The 15,965-nt window shown below is 46.2% G+C and overlaps 1 protein-coding gene across 2 annotated transcripts in view; it reads left to right on the top strand.

Moving 5' to 3' along the window:
- The window catches only part of dis3l2 (DIS3 like 3'-5' exoribonuclease 2), a 29,670-nt gene extending 14,182 nt beyond the window's left edge, over positions 1-15,488 (top strand). For both annotated transcript variants that reach the window (XM_066680978.1, XM_066680979.1), the window contains exons 11-22: positions 618-697; positions 789-901; positions 3,911-4,018; positions 4,099-4,332; positions 6,089-6,168; positions 6,951-7,134; positions 7,987-8,073; positions 8,485-8,632; positions 8,800-8,930; positions 9,163-9,267; positions 9,593-9,697; positions 11,695-15,488. In XM_066680978.1, coding sequence (XP_066537075.1) covers positions 618-697; positions 789-901; positions 3,911-4,018; positions 4,099-4,332; positions 6,089-6,168; positions 6,951-7,134; positions 7,987-8,073; positions 8,485-8,632; positions 8,800-8,930; positions 9,163-9,267; positions 9,593-9,697; positions 11,695-11,784 — 1,465 coding nt within the window. In that variant the 3' untranslated portion in view covers positions 11,785-15,488. The remainder of the gene's footprint in view (positions 1-617; positions 698-788; positions 902-3,910; positions 4,019-4,098; positions 4,333-6,088; positions 6,169-6,950; positions 7,135-7,986; positions 8,074-8,484; positions 8,633-8,799; positions 8,931-9,162; positions 9,268-9,592; positions 9,698-11,694) is intronic.
- The last annotated feature ends 477 nt before the right edge of the window (positions 15,489-15,965 follow it).

Raw genomic sequence — 15,965 nt, 5'->3', positions numbered from 1 at the left:
CACTCCTCACAGACGGTCACCCGGAGGAAACCCACGCAGACACAGGGAGAACACACCACACTCCTCACAGACGGTCACCCGGAGGAAACCCACGCAGACACAGGGAGAACACACCACACTCCTCACAGACAGTCACCCGGAGGAAACCCACGCAGACACAGGGAGAACACACCACACTCCTCACAGACGGTCACCCGGAGGAAACCCACGCAGACACAGGGAGAACACACCACACTCCTCACAGACGGTCACCCGGAGGAAACCCACGCAGACACAGGGAGAACACACCACACTCCTCACAGACGGTCACCCGGAGGAAACCCACGCAGACACAGGGAGAACACACCACACTCCTCACAGACGGTCACCCGGAGGAAACCCACGCAGACACAGGGAGAACACACCACACTCCTCACAGACGGTCACCCGGAGGAAACCCACGCAGACACAGGGAGAACACACCACACTCCTCACAGACGGTCACCTGAAGCGGGACACTAACCCACAACATCCAGGACTCTGAAGCTGTGACAGAGACACCACCTGCTGCTCCACTGTGAAGCCACGTCTTTTCATTTAAAGATAACATCTTTTGTTTTCTGTGTTGTGTTTTGCAGAGAGGAGTGTATTTTCACAATTGACCCGGCCACTGCCCGAGATTTGGACGACGCTTTATCCTGCAAACAGCTCTCAGACGGTCAGTGCTTTGTCTTTCACTAAATCTGTGTCAGAGGTGTTTCACTGTTGAGAATCAAAGCTCTGAATCTTTTTATGTTTCTGTCTTAAAGGAAACTTTGAAGTCGGCGTTCACATCGCGGACGTGAGTTTCTTCCTGAAGGAAGGCAATGATTTGGATTTTGTCGCCAGCAGAAGAGCTACCAGTGTGTATCTGGTTCAGAAGGTAATCCACCTTAAATCCACCTTAAAACTGATTCTGTGCTCTTTGTGTAAATGAATGTATTACTAAACTGTGTTGTGTGAATAAGTGCTTTCTCAAGCGCAGTCTGGAGGAACGCAGATGTTAACATTTGTCCCGAACATTACCCTGATTTAATCCTGCCAGCCCCCAATGTCTGTGTGAACCCCTGTGAATAGAGCCCTTATTTAAGTGTTTAATTTGAGAAAAGGTCCACTAATACGGCCCTGTGTTGCCCCCACTTCAGGCTGTTGGTCTTATACAAGGTCAGGGTTGGAATTCTCGAAATGCTGCTACAGTTTAAAACTCATCTGTTTGAGTCTACGTTCAGCAGGAGACATGAGTTCTGTAATGTTTCTGCAAAGAAACTGCTGAATGGCTGGGCGCTGTATGCGTGAAAGTCGCCCCAAACCAAGCTGAAATGAAAGGCTACACTTAATTAATACAGTGGCGCGTCATGTGCTGCATGTCCCTGTGTGGGGTGTGACGCGTTTATCCCATCTGGTGTGAAATTAGCGTAGTTCCCTGGGCTTTTTACAGAGTTCATATGCGATCGGTTTCAGATTCAGTTTTTAAAGCCCAGCCTGCGCTCCTCTGCGCGGCCGATGTGTTCATCAGTTTTCTATTTCAGTTTTCCATTCCTCCTTAAAGCAACACTAGCTTGTGTTTTTACCCTAAATTTAGAAACGTTGTAGTAGTGTCACTGCCGAACAGGCTCTGCACTTCAGAAACATCACTATGTCACTCTTGGATGTGGCTTGGTGCCGCAGTTACGTTATTGTTAATGCTAGAATGCTATTGCTCCAGTTTTAAGGCGGAACGGAGAGTTCTTTTAAGATGCTGAGGAGCCTGAACGTATTTTAGATGTTTTTCATTCACTTTTCGTCCTGAGTTTTTTGTTTCCTATCGATGCAGCAGTAAGGAAAGCTGTGACTCTTCCCCAGTGCTGCCTGAGTGTTTTCCAGCTCTGCGCTGAAGAGACCTCTGAGCTCTGAGATGTAGGTAATGAATGAAACCTCTGATTTAGCTCGAGGCCTGAATGTTTTCCTCCTGACGCAGTGGCAGTTTGTTGGAAAACCTTCCCTGAGTGAGAAGAGCTGAAAGACAGTCATTGATCTGGAGCTTGTTACTGGCAGAAAGATGAAGATGATGATGAAGAAGCCGCAGTAAAGCTGTGTGAGGTGGAGAAGTCTCACCGCTGCTTCCAGTCATTCCTCACGCTGAATGCTGTCTCACGGAGGGGGTTTTAGCGGCGCCACGTCACGCATTGTTCTGCTGTCTTTCTGTAATTATTTTTCCTCCGTTTGTTCCGGGCGGAGGTTCTGTCTCGGCCTGTTCTCGGCGCTGCCCGAGTCACGTAAACACATTCCGGGCCTGTTTTGCAACCTCATCCTATTATTGCTGTCTCATCTGTGTGCAGCTCATAAATCTGCCCCCACTCCGCTCGCTCTAAACATAGAAACTCGCTGTTGATTCATCACCAGCGCCGGGGAACATCGAGAGCTCACGTTTATATACAAAATAAAAGCCCTCGCTGAGATCATTGATTTACTCGGCAGTAATTCTTCGCTCTTGATATTTAAATGGGCTGTAATATGAAAAAACGCACTTGTTTGGTGCATGTTCACATTAACGTGTGTCTCTGGAGTCCACCAACGCACACACTGTGAAACAAGACCCCAGTCAGTTCTCTGTGTGCTGCCTGAGTCAGAAACACAGGATAAAACGAGTCGTTCTGATTCTGCTCCGCTTCTGATGTCGGGTGCAGAGGCTTTAGAATGGCTCCGCCCCCTCGTCTGAGTCTGTCCAATCACAGCGCTGGACCCGTGTTTATGTGAGAGCACAAAGACGAGGTTAAACTCAGCAAAACAGACACAACGAGCGCGGAGAAATAAGAGCACTGAGTAAAAACGGAGAAGAAAGAGAACAGAGTGAAAACGGCTAAAAACCAGAGCTTCTGCTCCTCGCTCCTCACTGCTGTGCGCTCGGGGTCGGGGTGAACAGCGAGCGGCTCATTATCATTTAAAGGAACAGGTGCTGAAAGCGGGCGTTCTGAACAGGGGCTGTTTACACAGGGGGAGAACACTGCTGTGCACTCGGGGTCGGGGTGAACAGAGAGCGGCTTCAAAAGATCTTTAAAATGGTGCTCCACCGAGGACTCACTCGTTTGACCAACCGTGGTTCAGCGACACAGTGCGACTCGCTCATTCATTCGTTCGTTAATTAAATGAATTAATTCATGAGATGGAAAGGAGACAGATGTCCTTGTCGAATACGTCCTCCAGTTTGACCTGCTTGTTGTTCTTGTCAGTTTGTGTTTAACGGTCATGTGTATTAGGGCTATGTTCTGTCCCTGTCTACTATAGATGTCACAGTACACATGGTAATATTCATATTTTGGAATCAGGGGGTATTGATTTGAGCTGCGAATACAAGATTTTATTTTAAAAACCATTTAGAGCTGTTTTTTTTTTTGACCCGCGTTAACGAGTGGCAGCCTTCTACAGAGTTCCGTATATTTGAGGTCTCACTTCTATGACGATGGTTTGAGACGGAGACGCCCACGGCGCCTAAACAGAGAACGCACTTCTCATTGGTCGTCACCTTTGTTTAGCCAATCAGCAGCCACTGGAGTCACAGTCCCTCCCTACAGGGGGTGGTTCTGCGGCGCTGAGAGCAGCAGGTCAGCGCTGAAACACTGGGAACTTAAAGCTTTTAGAGAGAACTTATGTTAGCACCATGTCCCCATATTTTTATTTTACTATGAAAATGTCTGGTGCTCTGGTTCTGATTGAACGTACTGTTTGTGTTCTCTTTGACCTCTGCATCAAAAAGTAAAAGGGAAATTAAAATCCCGTTCTTTTTCCATGCATCGGATCATGGAGCGAAAACAGCAGTGTGTATTTTATTGTGGAATTTGAGTTGCACCCATCTACAGTTGAATCTTATGGTTCAAATACAAAACATTTTGGTGTGTGTGTGTGTGTGTTGTAGGTTATCCCAATGCTGCCTCGTCTCCTGTGTGAGGAGCTGTGCAGTTTAAATCCTCAGACTGACCGCCTGACCTTCTCTGTCATCTGGAAACTGTCTCCACAGGGAAAGGTAAAGCACAGGGACTTTTCTGAGTAAATGAACGGCCTTTGGTGCTGTTAAACTAAATCTACGTCGTGTGTGTTTCCCAGATCCTGAGCGAGTGGTTTGGTCGTACGGTGATCCGCTCGTGTGTGAAGCTGAGTTATGATCACGCTCAGAGTCTGATCGAAGCTCCTGATAAAGTCTTTAGCGCTGACGAACTCCCGCCCTGTTCCCCAGAGCACTCCATACAGAGCATCCACCAGGCTGTTCTCCACCTGCACAGCATCGCAAAACACCTCCGCAACCAGCGCTTCAGTACCGGAGCACTCAGACTGGACCAGGTACACACTCTCTCTCACTCACACTGAACACGGCACTCCTGCTTGGGGAGTGATCATACTGTTATCGCTGTGAACCAGGACTAAAGCAAACACACATTTTACATCCATTTAAAGGAACACTATGCAACAGTTTTACATAAAATCACAGCTATAGCATCATTGTGATGCCTCACTGACTTCTTATAAAGAGAATAGAGCCTCTGTCATCGCTGCTCTGGGCTCAGCACTGCAGAAACTGCACTCTGTAAGTTTTGGCAAGGGTAGGAAAACAAACACCCCAGCCATCTTCCTTCCCACTGATTTCAGTACAGTGCTGTACAAATTAATGACATCAGGGGGTTAACACAAGAGCAAAAAAACCCCAAATAATACCTTAGTTCCTTTAACACGAGCCAAATGAAGATGAGTGCAGACGTGCTCCACCCCTCCCCTCACTGCTGTTTGTTTATTGTCACTCTGAGTTGTTGCACATGTTTGCACTTGTAGGTCTTTCAGGTGGCGCCTTGGTCCTGGAGAACCCTTGTTTCATCTGAACGGCTGGGTGTCCGTTTTAGAAAATGGACACAGTGGCGTTGAACTTAGTCACAAAACCAAAAGCAACTTCTCAACAGTTTGAGAACGTTTCAGCTTTCAGCCGAATGAAGGAGAGTCAGGCGACTCAGACGAGGCAATGAGGAAAGTCGCTGTGAAACAGGGAAATACGAAATTTGAGATTTCACCTAGCTACCTATAATCCAGCCGTCGAAGCCCAACTGCCTCCACCATTCCCCGAGTCATGGAGCAGCCTCAGAAGGAACAGTTCAGTCCTGTTCCATGGGGCGATTAGGAGGAGTGTAGCACTAGAATCAGGATGAAGTAATCGCAGGTTTGAACCTTGTTAAAACACCACACGGTGGGTCCGGAGACCACCAGGGAATAGAATTAGAATAACTTTATTGGCCATATGTTCTCCATAATCCGTTTAGTGAAACCCAGCCCGTGCTGTGAAACACACATTTACACACTAGTGAACACTAGGGGGCTGTGAGCGGTGGGCGGCCCTTGTCACGGCACCTGGGGAGCAGTTGGGGGTTAGGTGCCTTGCTCTAGGGCACTTCAGTCAGGACCTGCCGGTTCTGGGGATCCAACCAGCAACCGTCCACTTACACAGGACCAGTTCCTCACCACCAGGCCACGGCTGCCCCCATTGGGCATGGGAGAGGAACACATCGAACAGGGAACCAGTCCGTCGTGTATCCTTAAAAAGGCTTTCTGAGGGGTTTAATTTAACACCGAGTCGGAGCCAGTATCAGTTCGTTCATGAACACCCCGTCAGTGGCTGTTTCATCAAAGCTGCGTTCCAATGTGGGGTCTGTTTGTGTTAAGAATGAATTACTTTGACTAAACACATCCCTCCATTACAGAATGCCCATCCTTTACCTGCTTATGAAAACAGTGTGTGTTGGAGAGGGCGTTCGATAAAGATCAGTACGACAGAAGCGTTAGCCTCTAAATGAGGGTCCCAGTGATGGATTACTCTGCTAATCCTGATGAGTATTAATGGTGGAACTGCTCTGTCTCTGCCGTGTTTGCTCGTGTTTGAGAGTTTCTAACGAAGCTGTCACAGTGAAGCACTTTGATCATTATTGTCCTCTTGTGAAATGTGTGTAAATCTCCATTAGGAACCCTGGTGGGCGGCAGATTGGAGAGTCTCTCTGTGAGGTTTTGTGGAGTGTGTGTAATTAATTGATAGTAACTCGATGTTATTTTTCCCCAGATGAAGCTGGCGTTTAGCCTGGACTCTGACTCCGGGATGCCTCAGGGCTGTTATGTCTATCAGTACAGAGACAGCAACAAGTGAGTAAAACAGCCACACACTACATCTACCTTCACGGCATTTGGCCCAGGCCCATATCCAGAATTACAGTTTGAATCAGGCTGCAGATTCAAGGCTAATGCAGCATTGGGAGTCTTGCCCGAGGACTCTTACTGCTGTACCGTTGTGTTCCTGCCTGAGCAGGGGATGAAACCTGTTCCTGCAGTGTGGAGGACAGTGGTGTTATCCACCTCGTTATACAAACCACTTCCATCCCGTTAATCGCCCAACAGTCCCCATTAGGACACCCTGCTCCGTCTCCTGACTTCAGACCCATTCCTAATTACATCGTTCTTGCAGCTCATTAAAAATGTGTCTGTGATTTGGGCCAATGTTAATTGTAGATCGTATGAATTTAGTTTAAAAAGTACAATTCATCGTTGTGTTTTTAGCGTGACTGACGAACTTTTATTATAGTTACCATCAAGGATATAGACAAGCCATCGCTTTATTGGTTCCCAAAGAGATTGTGTACTGATCTTGATAGAAATTTTGGATGAAGGCAACATGCTGCAGCACTGACCCAAAGAAAGACCTCCTACATTCTTTAAATCAAACTTCATACAGTACACAAATCTGAACTGATGTGTTGTCACTCAAATTGGCCACACTTAGAGTTCTTTGAAGCTGTTGTGGTGGTGTTGATGGTGTTTTGGTTGGAGGCTGGTGGAGGAGGTGGAGGTGATGAAGGTGGTGTGTTTGGTTGGAGGCTGGAGGAGGAGGAGGAGGAGATGATGGTGGTGTGTTTTTGTTTTGGTTGTAGGTTGGTGGAGGAGTTCATGCTGCTAGCGAACATGGCGGTGGCTCATCAGATTTACCGGAAGTTTCCTCGGGAAGCTCTGCTCAGGCGCCACCCTCCTCCTCAGAGCCGGATGATGGAGGTTCTCCAGGAGCTGTGTGATCAGCTGGGACTCGACATCGACTTGGCATCAGCTGGAAGTCTTCACGTACGTATAGATCAGGTGTACACGTGCTTTGTGTCATGTGTGTTTATCATTCAAGTGTTCCTCTGCTCTCGATTTAGTAGTAACTCTTGCAGTGTTAAATTTGACAATTATTTTTGAAAAAAATTAACCTAAAAATGGAGTATAAATACACTACACTCACAATCACTAACATCAAAATCCCCATCTGTAACTGGTCCAAACCCACGCTCACACGGACTTTTGGACACAGTATTGCCCCGAGAACAGAATAAACCCATCAGTCTTTTTCCTGATGGAGCTCAGGACCAATGCAGCACCCAATAAACTCTTCACTTTTGACACGCCTTCATTTATAGGTAGACATGTGCTTTTTAATAGTAACCTGACATTTAAAGGGGACAAAATCCCTTGTTCTGTGCATGTTCATGATGTGTGAATGTGTTGCCTACGTCTGAAAACGTCTGAGTCTGTCCAATCACAGCGCTGGACCCGCGTTTATGTGAGAGCACAAAGACGAGGTTAAACTCAGCGAAACAGACACAACGAGCGCGGAGAAATAAGAGCAGCGGAGAAAAACGGAGAAGAAAGAGAACAGAGTGAAAACGGCTAAAAACCAGAGCTTCTGCTCCTCGCTCCTCACTGCTGTGCGCTCGGGGTCGGGGTGAACAGCGAGCGGCTCATTATCATTTAAAGGAACAGGTGCTGAAAGCGGGCGTTCTGAACAGAGCTGTTTACACAGGGGGAGAACACTGCTGTGGGGCTCGTGGGGTTTGGACCAAAGCAGGACACAGACGTTTCTTTAAGAAACTGAACTTTAATTGTTTACTGCTTCCTGTTTGTGAATAAAGCTGTTGGTTGTGATTGTAAACACAGCGGAGTCTGAACGAGACGTTTGGAAATGACGAGTACAGCGCGGCCAGGAAGGAGGTGCTCACTCACCTGTGCTCCAAACCCATGCAGGTGTGTACCACACATTACCTCTTTACCTGCTTTACCTGTACAGGGGTGTTATCCTAATAATGGGTTACAATAACCTTAATAGTAATTATCATTTTTACGAGTAAAAGAAGGGCGTCACAGTTGCCATCTCCAGGCACAGTATAGTTACTGCATCTGTACTGAGCTCCAGCAGCACAGATCCATAGGCAGATAGAGACGGGTGGGGAGGGACAGTGTGAGACTGAGGTATTGAGAAGGATATAGTAATAGATAGAGACCCTCAGGACAAGGTGTGTGTGAACAGGGAGGGGAGGGGGGAGCATGTGAAGTTTTAAAAGGCATTGGAAAAATAGAATTGTGATTCAGAGATGGATTATTGCTCAAGTCGAGAGTGGGTGAGAAATGGTGTGTGTGTGTCTGTGTGTGTTGTAGATGGCGCTGTATTTCTGCTCAGGGGTTCTTCAGGATGAGAAGTTGTTCAGTCACTACGCTCTGAATGTTCCCCTGTATACACACTTCACTTCTCCCATCCGCCGCTACGCAGACGTCCTCGTCCACCGGCTGCTGGCCGCCTCCATCAGTGAGTCAGACACACACACACACACTTGTCAACTCGATCAAACCCCACTCTGCTTTATAGAGGGTATCAGTGTGGTCAAATGTCCATACTGTCTTCTTTGAGTATATCAGGGGGTTACCTTTGTGCGCTCACACTCAGGAGTGTGTGTGTGTGTGTGTGTGTTTCAGAGTGTGGACCCCGGCTGCGTCTGAGTGAAGAGGACATTCAAAAACAAGCGTCTCACTGTAACGACAAGAAAATGGCTTCCAAGAGAGTTCAGGAAATGAGTGCAGAGCTTTTCTTCAGCATCTTTGTCAGGGTACACACACACACTCACTCACTCACTCTCGCACACACACTTTCTCACACTCACTCTCTCTCTCTCTCTCACTCACACACACACACACACTCTCTCTCTCTCTCTCTCTCTCACACACACACTTGATTGCACCTAATATTTTACTTCAGTGTGTTTTAGAGGATAAACTGAATCTGGAACTCTGATGTTTTACATTGCTAACAGGTTCTGGTGTGTGTGTGTGTGTGTGTAGGAGTGTGGTCCTCTAGACTCCGAGGCGATGGTGATGGGGATGTTGGATAAATCTTTCGATGTGTTGGTGCTTCGCTACGGAGTCCAGAAGAGAATCTATTGTAACGTAAGTAAATATAAATATACACCACACACACGCTGACGTTACAAAACAATTAAATCATTTAAACAACGGATTAACCTTCAGCCTGCACCGAGGTGATGTGTGGTGCTTTCACTCGAAAGGAAAATGATAACAGGTCACTGTTGGTGTTGAGCGTGACGTTGTTCTTCACTCAGAACCGCCCTCGCTGAGAGTCCGCACTGAGCTCAGATCCTTACTGTGTTTAATGTGAAGTCAAACCACACGTCAGTTAATAATTAGACACCGATCTGCTCTGAACACTTTAATATGAGACTGGCTTGTATTGTATAATGTGTGTGTGTTACAGGCTATAGAGGGTCTCCAGACTTTCCAGTCCCGCAAGGTGGGTAAACGACCCGAGATGACCCTCATCTGGACACCGAGTGACCCGGACCAGGACCCCGTCAAACAGGTGCACATCATTTCACCACAGATGGACCCACACATGGCTTTTACTAGACACACACACACACACACACACAGAGACACACACTAAATTTCCTTTGGGATCAATCAAGTATCTGTCTACACACACACACACACTCTCTCACACATTGACAGTGAAGAACAGGTCGTCGGGTCTGGTTGCAGTAGAAGCTCCACAAATTCATCCCAAGCCCCGGAAGTGCGCTCTCAAGCTCCACACCGTCAGTGGGCAGCGACCTTGAGCCGTTTCAGAGGCAGCTTTAATGCCTTTAAAGAGCTTGTGAGCGTGCACCATGGAGCTTCTACTGCTTCAACCAGACTCTCTCCTTTAAACTCAGCTACAATTCAGATCATAAACTGCTCCCGGTCACAGCTCAGTTGTCTGTTTTAACATCACGTGTCGTTCAAGTGTAAGTCTCTGTAGTTGATTAAAGTTTGAAAATCGATTGACGCTTATTTGTTAAACATCGAGTTGGTCACAAAGACACTGGTTTGTTGATATCTGAATTACAGTCTGTAAATACGCTGTGTAAAAGATTCAGACACAAGCTTTAAATGAGAACTCACAGCTCAGACACTGCTTTATATTCATCTTTAACAAATAAAGATAAACGTATGAATTTAACGGGGCACAAGGAGAAACACGAGCTGAACGTTCACAGCATTCACAGATTTAATCCGTGTTGTACCTGAGCTCAACACTCACCTCCTAATGAAACCACTATGTCACAAGACTCTGTAAAACAAGGGAATTAATAAACTCTGCTCAAAAAAATAGCACATCCTAGATCTCAATGAATGGAACATTCCAGTGGACAAGTGAGGCTCAGTCGTGTGTGGCCTCCACGTGCCGCATGACCTCCCGACAACGCCTGGGCATGCTCCTGATGAGGCAGCGGACATTAGGGTACCTCTGGCTAGCAGATGGAGAACTGTGCGTCCCTCCAAAGAAATGCCTCCCCACACCGTTACTGACCCACTGCCAAACCGCTCAGTGCTGGAGGATGTTGCAGGCAGCAGAACGTTCTCCACAGCGTCTCCAGATTCTGTCATATGTGCTCAGTGTGAACCTGCTCTCATCCGTGAAGAGCACAGGGCGCCAGGGACTGATCTGCCAGTCTTTGTGCAGGGCAATAGGCATTTGCCAGAGAACACCATATTGGGCTGTGAGCTCAAGCCCCTCTAGTGGACGTCGCACCACCCTCATGGAGTCTGTTTCTGACGGCCTGCGCGGAAACATGGATATTGGAGGTTATTTTGCAGGACTGCGGTGCAGTTTCTCCTTACACAAAGGAGGTAGCGGTCCTGCTGCTGGGTTGTTGCCCTCCTATGACCCCCCCCTCCACGTCTCCTGGTGTACTGGCCTGTCTCCTGGTCTCCTCCATGTTCTGGACACAGTGCAGCTCATCCATGTGTGCTGTGCGTTTGCTGTGTCTGTCAGCACAATCTGAGCCACTTCTGTGGGTTGTAGACACCACCTCATGCTCCCTCTAGGGGTGAGAGCACTCAGAGAATGCAAAAGTGACCAAAACATCAGCCAGAAAAATGAGAACAGAGAAATGGTGTGTGGTCACCACCTGCAGAACCACTCCTTGATGGGGGTTGTTTTCCTAAGTGCCTCTCATTTCTATCTGTTGTCTGTTCCATTTACACAACCGCAGTGAAACTGATACACGATCAGTGCTGCCCCTAACTGGACTGGCTGATTTCACAGAAGTGTGATTGACTTAGTTACAGTGTGTTGTTTAACTGTTCCCTTTATTTTTTGAGCAGTGTATGATGTAAATAAATGAAAGTTTTACAGTTTCCCTGCACTGAAGGCTCTGATATTGACCTTATTCTCTCAACTGGTTTGGGGTCAGTGTGACTGAAATTCTCATTAAAAAATAAACATTTATATTACAGCCCTAACCCCCCCACCCCCCACCCCATTTGTGTGCTACAGCTTACTGACAGATTTATTTATTTGTATTTATTTTTCAGGAGATCTCCCTGTTTTCTCTCCTGAACGTTCAGCTGAAGAGTGATGGAGTCCCTCTCAAATACAGTGCAGTGCTCAAGAGACCTGAATAAGAGCTGTCTTTCTCTCCACACACACACACACACACACACACACACACACACTACATAAACACTCACACACGCCACATACACTCAAACACTACACACACACTTGTACAGAAACACACACAACACTGTGGAGAAACCTGTAGCTCAGAATGATTAGCTTTAGCGTTAGCTGCACCACTCCGATTAAGCAATGGACTCTTTCATTTTAAATTAAGTGTTTTAGATATTTTTATTCGTAATTGTACGAGTGCTCGAGGGCGGACGAACCTGCTGTTTTCATTTCGCTGCTGTTGTGCGCAGGCTAGCGCTAACTAGTGCTAACTGCTAGCTGCTAACTGCTTTGTGCTGCAGTGTGAGGGATTCTGGTGGGGCTTTTAATTTTAATTTTTTTTAGGTAGTTACAGTTTTCCAAACAGAGAATCATCCAATAGAAGAGCTGCTTGAAGTCATGTGATCATTTTGTAGCGAGAGTTTAGCCCACATGGAGTTAGCTGTTGTGGTCTGAGCTGGATTTCTGTATTAGGTGAGGTGCTCTGATTTATGATCATAAAATGAGTTAAACATCAATTATGACACGTGCTAGAGCTAACACATACGCTCGGTGACATCACACTGAAAGGAAATCATTTAAAGGTTTTCTAACAAATTGGCATGATTTTAAAGTTATTTTAGGGACCGCATCAACACAAGTGCATCGAGCGCTTCTGAAAACTCTTTCTGTAGTTCACCTACTTGGCCACTAGAGGTGATCGTCTCAAATCTTTGTTAAAGTAAAGCTGCATCTGAGGATGTAATGAAATTGACTAATGCACCTTTAACTTTCATTGGTGCTGTCGAAGAGAAATCCAGCTCAGACCCGGAGATCCCTGCGTGGGTGTGAAGCCCCCTACAGTGCTGTATTAGACAGTGCTAGCTCTGAGATTAAAGGTATACACTGCAGCTCTGTAGGTTTACAGTAGGTTTCCACTGACAGTAATAACACATCGTCACTGCCTGGTATCTCCAGCACGTACAGGCGATGGATCTTCTCAAGTTTGGTGCTGTTCAGACCCCGGTATCAGACCTTTTCAAAATGTAGTGCAACAGCAGCAATATAACAGTGCAATAACGAAGCAGAGGCTCCTACACTTCGGCTGCTTTTCTGCAGCTTGTTTTCTCAAGGTGTGAGCCTCGGTCTGAAGTGCGGCAGCTGTTCTTCCTGAGTCTCGGGTCGAGGCCAAAGTCTGTGCTTTAAAGTGTCACTTTATTGAAGGGAAGCCTCTGCTCTGCTTTAGTAAGGACTCTCTCATTTAGTCGCTATGAAAGTGTGTGTGTGTGTTTGTGAAGTAACTTTATTGAACTCATTTTAATTTAGAAGTATTCGAGCTCCGCTCACAAAGGCAGTCTTTCACAAAGCTTCACGAGGCACTGGTGAAAATGGCGTTCGAGATGCGGTGTTGGACTGGGATCAGATTCACTGTTAATACGCTCACGTGCACGCGGCGATCTTCTGAGTGAAAATAAGTGAACACCACCTCCACTGAGAACACACTGCTGTGTTTTGAGAGGCAGATTGATCCTAAACCTGAGTTCGTTTGAGACTCATCCAGGAACGACCTATAGTTTATTCTTTATTTACACAAAGGCCTCGTTTAATGTGTTCCTGATTCTTTCTCCTCTACAGAGAACACCATTAACATATTACAGTAATTCTCCACTGACCTTAAATCAGTTAAATGTTCGCTTTAATCCGCTTTGAGGTGTAACTGCGCCCCCTAGCGTCAGCCTCCCGAATGAAGTGTTTAAAAAAACTGGGAGGTGCCGTGGCAAGGGGTAATCTAGAGGGGGCGGGGCACTGGTATGCTAATTTACATACTGTAACATGTCATCTGCTCCAGTTAAACATTTTTCTCCATTTCTTCATCACATTATACTGACCCCTAGTGGCACGGATGTGTCAGTTTGAACCCCCCACACCTCCCACGCAGTGAGTGTGCGGTACGTTTTCCTGTTCTCTGTAGTGGACACGTCGCTTATTTTCATTTAGGAAAAGAAACCTGTAGGACGTGACATTTTCAATCCAAGGAGCTGAACCCCCACTGAGTTTCCAGGTTCAGACGCACCCTGACACCAGCTGCAGGACCTTTGTGGGCGGAGCTCGGAATGATGTTAACAGCATTAGCATTAGCATGAAGCTAACCTCTGAACGTGGCTTTTTTTTCTGTCAACTTCAGAAGTTGTGAATGTGATGATTCTTTTCTCCCAGTGGGAGGCGCTGTTTTACTCAGAACGTCAGGGTCATCTCTGAGCTTTAACGTTAGTCTTGTTTTGATTTTGACTTTGATTCTGATTGGTCGAGCTGCACTGGAGGAGTGGGGGGTGGGGTCCTGTTTTACACAGGTTTCCAGCCTTGTTCTTTTACACATGCCTTTTTTTATTTTTGAGTGGATTAAGTATTATTTTATGGAAATGTTATTAATGTAATTTGACGTTTGTTTAATTTTAGAGAATGACGCGTAATTAATTAATGAGCCCATTCTTTGGAAACCCATATCGGACATTTCTCATTTTTATTAACACCTCTCACGCGTCCAGTCCATCGCCTTTTATTTCTTTTTTTTAATAATTATTAATTTTTATATTTTTCAGTGTGAAGTCTTGTTTATTTGCCACTTTTTTTTTTTTAAGAGATTGCATCAGACGGTGTCAGTCCAGGCTTTAGGGGCTTTTACAGTGAGTGGGTCTTCATTATGAAGTCTTGTGTTTATAGAACCACTGTTAGACGTTCGGACGCTGTTTCTCTGAACGCAAAAAAACATGAGTCTAAAGAGAGAGGCGTGAGACATGAATCAATAAGAACTCTAGATGTTGCTGCTTTATTTAAACAGATGTTCTAGCGTAACATCTACGTCGCATAATCTACAATAAACCTCTAAAGGGGAGCTCCGCCCATTTTCCTAAGGCCTCCTGTGGTCCTCGCTGTGAGCACTGAGATGGAGAGGGTGGTGGTGTGCAGTGGCTGATTGTAGAGAAACTTGGTCACTTTCTTCTTTCCAGTGGAAGTGAATGGAACCAGGCGTCTTGATGCGTCCAACACGCGTCCACCGTCAGCGTATCTTTACCATCGTATACTTTCCTCACTTCCTGTGAGGGGCGTTTAGAGGAGGACGTCTGGTTCCATTCACCTCCACTGGGCACTGCTCTGATTCCTGAAACACGGCCCGTCTCTGTGCTTTCGTCTCCACTGGAGGATTACAGGGGGTTCAGAAAGTGGGAGTAACTTCCTTCGGATCACAGTTGGGTTTGAGACGTGGACAGTTTGAGTCGTGAGTTTGGTTCCTCCACATTTTCAAAATGGTACCTGCACAGAATTTAAAAAAAAAGAAGAAAAGGTAAATCCACATCAAACACAATTTCATGAGGAAAACTAAAATGAAGCAGAGCCTAAACATGTTTCTTTTTCTTTTTATTGAAAGTGAAATGATAAATATCAGGATTGTGTTGCTGTAATTAAAGTGGTGGAGGTTAAATGTGAACTGTCTGAAGAAAGAGAAATGAAATGGAGAAATAAACCCGAGTTTCAGTGGTTTTTAAAAATGTGGTCTGTGTTCGTTACAAAGCAGAACTCAGTAAATGACTCCACTGTGATGGGATTGTTTTTATTTTCCATGTTCTCTGTAATAAACACCTGCTGTGTGTCTGTGAGGAACTCAATTAAAACCCAGCAGCCCCTGAACTCATCGTCCTGTGTTTATTTGCTGTGACTTTGTGATGGAGCCAAGGCTTGTGTTGGAAAAACTGTGTTAATGAAGCTCCACAGCAGACTGTAGTGTGTAAGCTGTGGGTTTATCTGTGTTAAGTGTCACATGATGTTGATTGGTGTGTTGTATTTACACAGTCTGGGTTGTGTGAATGTAAACACACACATGGCCGTGGTGCATGCTGGGAGCTCCCCCGACACAGGTGCAGGTTGCAATGAACTTTTACAGCACTCCTAATATCAAGGGGAAGGGGATGGCTCTTACTCTCCACAAGTTACATAGTGCCGTTTCTGCAGTGCTGAGCCCGGAGCATGCAGTGATAAAGGATGTTCTCTCAGTTACAGCTCTCATATCACAAATATGAGCTAGTGTTGCTTTAACTGAGATTTGGGACGGAGCCATTGGTTGAACCTGCAGTACTGCGCTTCTCCACCAGTTGCCGTC

This window comes from Hoplias malabaricus, chromosome 9 (assembly GCF_029633855.1).
Source record: "Hoplias malabaricus isolate fHopMal1 chromosome 9, fHopMal1.hap1, whole genome shotgun sequence".
NCBI classification, from domain to species: Eukaryota; Metazoa; Chordata; class Actinopteri; order Characiformes; family Erythrinidae; genus Hoplias; species Hoplias malabaricus.
This window is presented reverse-complemented; position numbering and strand designations above follow the sequence as displayed.